The sequence below is a fragment of the Muntiacus reevesi genome, chromosome 21, assembly GCF_963930625.1.
Source record: "Muntiacus reevesi chromosome 21, mMunRee1.1, whole genome shotgun sequence".
NCBI classification, from domain to species: domain Eukaryota; kingdom Metazoa; phylum Chordata; class Mammalia; order Artiodactyla; family Cervidae; genus Muntiacus; species Muntiacus reevesi.
Genome location: NC_089269.1, coordinates 49289322 through 49299609, shown reverse-complemented (window position 1 = coordinate 49299609; position 10288 = coordinate 49289322). Strand labels below are relative to the sequence as shown.

The following is a 10288-nucleotide window of genomic DNA, read 5'->3' as shown; positions in this document are numbered from 1 at the left end:
TCCGGAAAAAGGGGGATTCCATTAAAGGGAAAATACTCGTTGGAGTAAATTATACATCGTTGATTAAATTGCTGTAGTGTGCGCGCATTTATTATTGCAGTATTGCCAAATTAACATTCCGTGCATTTGAAATGCACAAAGTGTGTTTTGCTCATGAAATTTTCCCGTTAAGACTGTTAAGCTTTTAAAGGTAGCTTTCTAATCAAAATTACTCTCTAATTCAGATTTGAAAAATCTTTATTTTCTTTAAAGTACCACGTTGCATCTTAGTCTTGGTCAGTTTATAAGGGGCTACAAAGCCGATGTCCCGCAAGCCATCAACATGACGTGCCAGTGAGGCCGGGTTTTGAGTTTTTCTTGATTTAGACTTCATGTGATATGAAAATGAATCTGGGGGTAAAACTGCTTGACCACATAAGCCTGGGCTATGGGCCCCGTTTTGTGCAGGTTTTAAGTCTGTAAGTTTTCCTGTTTTTACCATCATGTGTCTTTGAAAACTGCCCACTTTGAGACAAGTTTCGACTGTTTTCATACAGTAGATGCCCGCGCCCCCTGCTATTAGCTTCTTTTGGCTGCGTAGAAATTTGAAATAAGCTAGAAACAGAGGAAACAGAAGACCTGCAGAAGGACCCTGTGCCACTTGGTTGAGTTCTAGAAATGATTTTGTGGCACTCTGGACTGTGGCGTTTCATGAGCACTTCATGGGGAGAAAGTGTAATGTTTTTGTTTTTCACGTTTTATTTTTGCCGAGTCTCCGCTGCCGCACACAGGCTTTCTCCGGTCGCGTGGCAAGGGCTCCGGCCGCAGCGGCTTCTCCTGCGCGGCGTGGGCTCTGGGACGCAGGGTCAGTGGCTATGGTGCACAGGCTTAGTTGCTCTGCGGCAGGTGGGATCTTCCCGGACCAGGGACCGAACCTGCGTGTCCTGCATTGGCAGACGGATTCTTTACCACTGAGCCGCCAGGGAGACCCAGTGTAATCTTTTTAAAGGAAAATGAATGCCTCTGCATTTTTTACTTAACATGCACATGCGTCTTCATATATGTGCTTTCTCGTGTGTAGTTGGAGGAAGTGAAAGTGAAAGTTGCTCAGTGGTGTCCAATTCTTTGCAACCCCATGGACTACACAGTCCATGGAATTCTCCAGGCCAGGATACTGGAGTGGGTAGCCTTTCCCTTCTCCAGGGGATCTTCCCAACCCAGGGATCGAACCCAGGTCTCCCGCATTGCAGGCGGATCCTTTACCAACTGAGCCACCAGGGAAGCCCAAGAATACTGGAGTGGGTGGCCTAACCCTTCTCCAGGGGATCTTCCCTACCCAGGAGTTGAACCGGGGTCTCCTGCATTGCAGGTGGGTTCTTTACCATCTGAACTATCAGGGAAACTCATAGTTGGAAGAAAGAGGTCAGTAAAATCTCAAAAGGAAATTTTAAAATTGCTTTTGTGCTGTGTGTTCAGAGAGAAAGGGTTTCTTTGTTTTCTCTGAAAGTCAATTGAACTTGAGGGATGGAAGGAGAGGTGGGAAACAGAACAAAGGAGAGACCTTTTTTAGCTATTCAAAAGTAGGGAAGTGAGACTTCCCTGGTGGTCCAATGGTTAAGACTCTGTGCTTCCAACACAGTGGGCATGGATTTGGTCCCTGGTGGGGGAAGTCCCGCAGGCCGAAGAAGTAGAGGAATGAAGTTCAGGCCCTTTGGTGGAGAGCAGGAACCCCACAGACCATGAGAACATCTCACTCTATGCTGTGAGGGAAACTGACCAGAAGTGAAATTTTCCCATCGCTGCATGACAACGTAAAACGCTGTGTTTACTGGTGGGTTCCGAGGACCTGCCCCGTCATCCTGAGTGCTGTGTGTTGTGAAAACATCCTGCTCACCCCTCTCTCTTCTGTCCCTCTGTGACAGAGGAGGAAACCTGACTCTCCTGCACTTCCTGCTGGGTTTGAAAACCGCGGCGGATGACGAGCTGGTCGCTGAACTGGTGGTGAACATTCTCAAAGTGTGCCCGGACCTACTGAACAAGTACTTCAAGGAAGTGACGTTTTCCTTTCTCCCAAGGGCGAAGTCCACTTGGTCAAATAACATCAGGCTGCTAAACAAGGTGACGACCACTGCATTTCGAAGTCTGCCTCATGGGGTCGTGGGTGAAGTGTGAGGAGTTGGGGTAGTGAGGATGGGAGGTTGGGTGACATCCTGGTAAACTGCAGGATGAGAAACTTCTTTCAGTGGTTCTTCCAGCATATTTTTGTTGTTGTTCAGTCACTCAGTTGTCTCCGAGTCTACGACCACCCCATGGACTGCAGCACTGCAGGCTTCCCTGTCCTTCACTATCTCCCCAAGTTTGCTCAAACTCATGTCAATTGAGTCTGTGATGCCATCCAACCATCTCATCCTCTGTTGTCCCCCTTCTCCTCTTGCCCTCAATCTTTCTCAGCATCAGGGTCTTTTCCAGTGACTCAGTTCTTCTCATCAGGTGGCCAAAGTATTGGAGCTTTAAGCTTCAGCATCAGTCCTAGATGATGTTAATTCAGTGTCTTTTTCCTCTCAGGACATTTTACTTTTCACTAAGCTGCATTCTGAGGTTTATGCTGCTGAATCTGTTGAGCCAATTTCACCTTCTTCATCCAGATTTCTCTTTGAGTGTGATCTCGATAAGTTTAGCCACAGCTGGGCTAGAATTAGCAAAATGCCTGACCTTGAAATGCAGGCCAAGGAGCACAGCTATTTAAAGATCGCTATTTCAAGTTCTTAGAACAGCTTGAAATAAGCTGTGTCTTAGTGGTCTGTCTTGTGGATATAATGAATTTCCATCTGATCACGGGTGTCAGCCTCCCCTTGTTTACCAGTGGAAGTACCTGCTACAAGTCCTTCCATTCACCATCGTCCCTTCTCTCAGCCTTACGGTCTGCCTCATGGTAACATGGGGCTTCCCAAGTGGCTCAGTGGGTAAGGAACCCTCCTGCCAATGCAGGAGATGCAGGAAACTCAGGTTTGATACCTGGGTGGGGAAGACGCCCTGGAGAAGGAAATGGTAACCCAGTCCAGTATTCCTGCCTGGAGAATCCCATGGACAGAGGAGCCTGGCGGGCTACAGTCCACGGGGTTACAGAGACAGAGATGACCGAATGACTGAGCGCGCAGTGATAACACAGCTGGGATTGTTTTCTTGTGCCTTGACTTGGGCGTGGGGTTACCTGCAGAACAAACTCAGTCCATCATTTTCCTTGAGCGCCTGTGTGTGCGGCCCCCCGGGTGCTGGGACAGGAAGGAGGCACTCTGCCCCCCGCTTTGGTGATGGTGTGGCCGTGGCCACCCCTGCTGGGCGCCCCCTGGCCGTTCCCTGGAGTGGGACGGGGAGGGGCAGGTGCACGGCTGCTGCCGGGCTGGATGGTCGTCCTGCAGTCTCTAGGACTCTCTAGTCTCCAGGCTAGAGTCTGCCTTCTAGCCTTGCAGTCCGAGGGAGGTTCCCCTCAGTGAGGTCCAGTGTTGTCATCTGTAAACATGCTTTATCTTGATATAAAATATCCCAACCGCAACGGGTTGTCATGAAGTGCTAAAAAGCCGACATAATTTGCCAGGTGCCGTAACTGGGGAGAAGTCATCCCGTGGTGACTTGTTTGCCATCAGAGGCTCTAACAGGCTCCCCAGACCCACCGGTCAAGCTCTGCTTTGACGGTCACTGTCCCCAGTAGAAGTCTTGCCACCTGCCTGGTCTCTAACCTTTCCAGACCCTGTTCCCTGTGGCGAGCCTTGGGCCTTTGTTACTGTCATTGTTTCCCCAGAGCGGCTTCACTCTTGGGTGCCTCCCGTTAGACTCAGGTTTGGAAGTTAACTTCTCTGTCATCCCTCTCCTAGATCTACGCTGCCCAGCCGGACATCTCCCGGGCGTTTCAGACCCGAGAGTTCGTCCCGCTGCCCCGGCTCCTGGCCATGGTGATGGTGACCACTGCACCCCTCGTGTGCAACAAGAGCATGTTCACGCAGGCGCTGAATGTGAGTGGGCGCCCTGCTCCAGACCTCCCACTTGCCCCCCTGGCCCTGCCGGCTACTCTGCTGAGAACACCAGCCTCCGTGTATTGGGTCATCTTATGGCAGAGCTTCCGAGGTTTTCCATGTGTCCACTCGCCTGGGGCCCAAGTCACATGCCTGCCTGGCTGCAGCGCTGAGCTGGGGCTGCAGGGTCCTGTGTGGCTCTGGGCCTTTGTCAGTGGAGGGCAGGGGAGCAGGGGGTACAGTCAGAGGAGGGGATGTGTGCTCAGCACAGTGTCACACATTGAAGTCTCATTACTTGAGGATCTTTGGACAGAGCGGGCCTGAGATTTGCCTAGCAAATCCTTTCTTCTGAGCTTTAAACGAATAGTGCTAACTTTTCTGGGGGACATTGACTTTGAGGACCAGCTGTTTCAGGAATTTGGGGAGGATGTGTTCATGGAAAAACTTGATCCTTAGATTCTGTGTCATTCTTTAACATAAAGCTCCGAGTCCCAGCAGAAGCCACAATGTGAAGGACCCGTGCCTTCTTCACTGTAGCATCATGGCCTTAGCCAAACCTGCCATGAGTCGTTAGCACACGGATCCTGGGTTTCCCAGGTGGTGCTAGTGGTAAAGAACCCGCCTGCCAATGCAGAAGACCATAAGTAGACGTGGGTTCAATCCCTGGATCGAGAAGATCCTCTGGAGGAGGGCATGGTAATGCCCTCCAGTATTCATGCCTGGAGAATCCCATGGACAGAGGAGCCTGGCTGGCTATGGTCCATAGCGTCACAAAGAGTCAGACACGAGAATCCCATGGACAGAGGAGCCTGGCTGGCTATGGTCCATAGGGTCGCAAAGAGTCAGACACGAAGCAGATTAGCACGCATGCATGCACACACGGGTTCTAGGTCCTGCCAGCCCCTCATAAACCTGGGTTGCCTCAGGACCCACCCAGCAGAGGCCAGGTGTTCAGAGCGGTGCAGGGCTTAGGGCTTCCTCAGGGCGGGTAGAGTCCCCGTGTTTCAGGCAGGCTGGTTGGGGTGTGAGCCCGGAGGACCAGGGTCCACTGCAGTGGGTCACAGTGGGGGTTGGACCCGGTGTCCATGGGGAAGCTGCTCTAAAGTGGCCCCAACTCCTTGGACTGTACTGTGGGATAAGAGTGTCTTTTGCTCCCGTCTAGGGATGGTGCTGAGAATGAGCAGTGGGGCATGCGGAGTGGACAGAAGAGGCCTGGGTGGGACCAGGCAGGTTGCTCTGGTGGCCAAATCCCAGAACCAGAGTTAGGATGCAGTGAGCGTGCACGTTTGTTTTGTGAGGCACAATATAGTTTATCCCAAGAGACTTGCAAGAAAGTCGAGAGGGGGTGTCTGACGCTGCCTCTTGCAGGTGGGAGGTGATGGCTGACTGCATTTCCTCTCTGCTTTGAGCCGACCCTGGTCTGTCCCCGGCGGCCTGGGATGTCAAAGGCTGTCTCGCTCCCAGGACAGTTTATGCCCCGGGTGGGGCGGCCTCGGGCTGGGGAAGAGGACACGTCCTCCTGTGCAGGCCCAGGGCCAGCGAAAGGGAAGCTGAGGCTATGCCCCTGTCCATGGCCCTTTTGCAGCTGCGCCTGTGTTCACGTGAGTGACGCCAGCGACGGGTGTGTCTCGGGGGTAGAGTTAGGAGTGTGTGTGGGGGGGCTGTCGAATGACATTTTCCTTCTATTCATTACAGTTTTATCTATGAAATTTTAATAGCGTAGATTTTAGAACCAGAAAGAAGAGAGTGAGCTCGTTTTACAAACGGGAAATTAGAAGGCTGTTTGGAGACAAGGCCTCAGGCTGTTGGCCAAGCTTTGTGCTCCAAGCCGGCGATATACATGTTGGGCACTCATTTCGGTCCTGCCTTTGAAATGATGATGGGGGGAGTGGTTACTTGTTCAGGGAATTTAACGGAGCCCTTCTTGAGTGTACAACGTCCATATAAAATGAGACACCAACTGATTGGGATGCTGGGGGCCTGGGGTGTTACTAGACGGAAGGTCCATCAGAAAACCTTGTTAATTCTACTTAACTCGTAAGCTGCAGTATCCCACCCAGTGCTCCCTGGACTTCTCTGTCCCTGGGGGTCCCCGGGGGCTGATGGCAGTGGGCTGGCCTGGGCCTGTGACGGAGCGTGTCTCCCGAGTGCCCAGGAGATGTCCCCACTCCTGCTGCCCCCGGGGCCTTGCCTGCCCCTTGGTGGGGCTGGCACAGCCTCCTGACCCTTGCTCAGTCTCTGCAGCGAGTGAGGGCATGGAAGGTCCTCCTGCCTGTCATCCGAATCCAAGCAGAGAGCCCGGGTGTGGGCGGCCTGGGGTGGGGCTCCGGGAGCTTAGAGGGGGCTGTGCAGACCCAGTGCCTGGTACCTTTGCTTATCATCTCCATCCAATGAGAAGTGCTTCTTCAGGGGCTGGTCAGGTCCTGGTGGGGCCTCGGCTGCATTGACGCGGATTGTCAGTGTGAGCCCAGGGGCTGTCAGAGAAGGCTTATCAAAAACAGACAGAGGGGTAAAAATTCGGAATAACCGTCAGAGTCCTCCTTTAGTGACCAGCCTCCCGGCATCTGCTGAGGTCAGGTCTGCAGGAGGTCAAGTGGGCAGAGGCCGGCGGGTCCCAGGGAAGGCCCGGGTGCTCTGGGTCCACCAGGGCCATCCAAAGACGTTTGTGGACTCAACTCTTTGTTTTCTTCCCAGTTGGACAGCGTATCCGTGAAACACACAGCTTTATCCCTCGTTGCCGTCATTTTGAAGAGAGCCGTCAAGACCATCGAGCACTGCCTGAATAAAGAGGCCTGGCGGGAGCCGGGCGTCTACACGGCCGCCGTGATGGAAGACTTCGTGCAGCTGTTCAGAGAAGCTCTGAGCAAGGTGAGCCCGGAGCCAGGCCCGGCCACTCCTCACAGGGGCACAGCAGCTGGGAGAGACGAGCTCGGGGGCGCAGATGGTGAGGGTGAGGTGACGGGAAGTGGGGGGGCCCGGGACCTCTGCTCTCCGTAGGAACCGTCGCACAGCTTCGCTCCCCTCCCTGCTGCTGCACCCCGGCCGGGCTGGGGCCTGCTCCCTCCTCCCCTGGTCTGATGAGCGGGGAGGCTGGGCGTCCATGGCCTGGCTGACCTCCCAGAAGGGCCGTCCACAGGCTTGCTGGGCAGGGTGCCCCCAGCCGCTCCTAAGGGGGAGTTTCTTAGTTCCCAGCGTTGGCTCTGGTGAGCGAGTCTTTAGGGGTGTCTTTTAGTGAGCAGTACTTGTGTTTTCACCCGACGGATGGAGGAGCTCGGTGGGCGCCAGTCCATGGGGTCGCAGAGTCGGACACAAACTGAGCGCCTGAGCACACACTTGTGTGTTCACCAGATCCTTAGCGGGCTCAGCTCGGGGACTTACACCCCAGAACAGAGCTGCCAGAGGCCAGGGTCTCTCCCTTACACACTCGCGCGTGCTGGCCCCGTCCCCGTTCTGTGCTCCTCATCATCAGTGGGGTCACTTTGTCTCTCTTCTCTCCATGTGACTGACTTTTTGTTTGTTTGTTTCTTTGTTTCCTTTCAGATTTTACCAGACCTGAATGCCATCATCTGGGTCTGGCAGTCTCTGAGGAAGCAGGATTCAGAACAGGAGGATGAGAAAGGAAAGAAAAAGGCCAGCAGGACTGCTGCTCCCTATGTGGCTCCTGAGAGCGGTGAGGGCTGGCTCACCACCACTGGCCCAGGCAGGCTGGCACCACGGGCCCGGGCAGCCCTGGAACCTCCTCTCCCGGGGAGCTTGTGAAGGCCTGTCTGACTCTGAAAGGATCCTGTGTCCTTTTTGGCTTAGTGAGAAGAAGGAGCCTGGCATTGTCCTTTGAGCTTCAACATCTATTAGAAATGCGCCCAAGCTTTACGCAAGCACCCTGTGCATCCCTCCACCCTTGCGTGATGGATGCTGTGTGCTCTGGCCTTTCGGTAAGGGGAGGGTAGAGCAGGGTAGGACATGTATTGTTCTGCTGGGAGAACCTTGCCCCCGGCTGGTAAGATGCGTTGCTCAGGCCTTGGCACTGGCGAGGCATGGTGCCTTGTGTCTTGTGTCTCCGTCCTGCTTAATCCTTCTCTCGGCTCTGGGCGGGGTAGGCCCTGCTCTGTGTCCCCGCTTGTTCAGACGAGGACCCTGAAGCATAGACAGCCCGAGTAGCTTTACCCTGCCCGGGGTCACAGCAGTGAAGTGGGGATTTAGAACCAGCCTGTTTGAGCAGTCTTGACTTCTTCACCACGTTGACTCCCTAAATCTCGCTCCGCGGGCATCTGTCTGCAGCCTCGGTGTTCCGCGTGCAGTTGACCGTGATGGGATTGCTTACTGATTGAGGACAGAGAATGAGGCTGTTTCCTGATTCACACTGTTTAATTCTGATTCAGATGACGCAGAAACCATTCTTCTGAAAGCCGTGCTGCTCCAGGTCATCTGCCTCTACCAGAAGGTGGTCCCGCACGTGGTCACACAGTACAACTTTGACTTCAGCAAGCTCCTGAAAGGTGCGTCCTGAGCGACGGCAGGCGCCCCTCCGCTGGGCCTGCCCGTGGGGGTGAAGGGGCCGCAGATAAACCGAGTCCCCAGGGCAGAGGACCAGGAAGGTGGGTGGGCGGTCTGGCCGGCTTGTGTGATCCGCTGGCCTGGTTGTTTTCATCTGGATCAGTGCTGGTCTTCTTTACAGAAATATCAGGTGAACACTTGACAGCATCAGGAGGGAGAAGGGAGAAGCCAGCCAGGCTGATTTGCCTGCTGGGGGTGATCGTAGATGAGATTGCGTGCTAAGTCGCTTCAGTCGTGTCTGACTCTTTGCAACCCTGTGGGCTGTAGCCCTCCAGGCTGCTCTGTCCATGGGATTCCTCAGGCAAGAATACTGGAGTGGGTTACCATGGCCTCCTCCGGGGGATCTTCTCTACCCAGGGATCGACCCCATGTCTCTTATGTCTCCTGCATTGGCAAGTGGGTTCTTTACCACTAGTGCCACCTGGGAAGCCATATAGATTATGTGATGTTGATCCTGTATCTTCTTTTTAAAAGGAAGAGGGGTACAGAAATGAGAGCCCCTGAGAAGGAGGTCCCGTTCGTGCACACATACTTCTGACAGAGTTACTCAGATTTGACTCAGTGAGTCAGGTTCCAACCACATCTTATAGAAGTAACATCATGCTTGTCCAGTCATGTTTCCTTGATGGAAAAGTTTCTCTACTAAAACTGACTTCATAACTGAGCCAACGGAGGAAAACTTGCAGAAATAATCAGTCTTGGAGTTTATCTGAACTATTGAAATAGTCCTATTAAAAAAGCTACAGTTAAACTTTTGATGGTTTGAAGGCAGAAAGTTCTCTTGCTGTGAGAAGACGAGATTTGCTGGAATGTGGCCATCGAGCGTTTACTCACCGCGTCCTTCCCAAGTAAAGGGTTAACCCAGAAATGAGGCCAGGGGCTGAGGACCCCGCCTCGGTACGGGCGGCCACAGGCTGAGCATGAGATGCTCGCAGTGCTGGGAGCAAGGCCCGTGTCCCCCCACCAGGGGTCGCACTGACAGGAGACCATACGGAGGGCCATGTGCTGGGGGGGCTTCCGGCTGTCGGAGGTGGTCAGTGTGCCTGCGCGCAGGGAAGGGCTTGCTGGGCCCAGCAGCGTCCCAGCTCTTGAGTGAAAGGTTTGGGGTGACCGCAGGTCAGGGGGATTTGAGGCGTGTGGGCAGGAGAGTGGGCGTAGGGTGGGCCGAGCCCCACGCCCTTCCTCCTGTTTCCACCAACAGTTCCTCATCGGGTCCTCATGGCCAGGGCATCGGTAACCAGGCCGCTCCCTCCCAATGACTTCTTGTCTGTTTTCCTCTTGTCCACCCACAGGGGTCATCTCAGAGGAGGGCCTGCAGGAGGAGGTGCCCCCACTTCTGCAGCACCACATTCTCAAGGTGGCCCTGGAGCTGCCCGCCAGCAAATTTCTGTGGTTAAAGGCCCAGGTAAGAGGCCGAGAGCCCGCCCTCCGGCCTTAGTTCCCCTGCAGGGTGGCGGCTGTCTGGGAATTTCTAGTTGGAGCGCAGTCCGAACCACCAGTTCCAGAGAAAGACATTCGTGGAGCGAAACCTTGGTGCAGAGGCCTGGTCCCAGTTTGTGAGCTAGGAATCGCTTTACAAGCAAATGAACGTGCTTAGCCGTCCTTACTGAAGAGGCATCGTTGCCGCGTACTGCGAGTTTTTGTGTTTTTTTACCAGGACTTTTACATTTTTCTGGTCCTTTTAAAACAACTTTTTGGAAAGAAATACATTTCTTCTCTTTTGTCCTCGTCCTGGAATGACTCAA

At 53.8% G+C, this 10288-nt stretch overlaps 1 protein-coding gene across 2 annotated transcripts in view; it reads left to right on the top strand.

Annotated features, from left to right (window-relative positions):
* Positions 1 to 10288, top strand: part of URB1 (URB1 ribosome biogenesis homolog) — a 73290-nt gene that overhangs the window by 18750 nt on the left and 44252 nt on the right. For both annotated transcript variants that reach the window (XM_065913737.1, XM_065913736.1), the window contains exons 9-14: positions 1902 to 2097; positions 3852 to 3989; positions 6684 to 6857; positions 7530 to 7659; positions 8369 to 8485; positions 9836 to 9948. In XM_065913737.1, coding sequence (XP_065769809.1) covers positions 1902 to 2097; positions 3852 to 3989; positions 6684 to 6857; positions 7530 to 7659; positions 8369 to 8485; positions 9836 to 9948 — 868 coding nt within the window. The remainder of the gene's footprint in view (positions 1 to 1901; positions 2098 to 3851; positions 3990 to 6683; positions 6858 to 7529; positions 7660 to 8368; positions 8486 to 9835; positions 9949 to 10288) is intronic.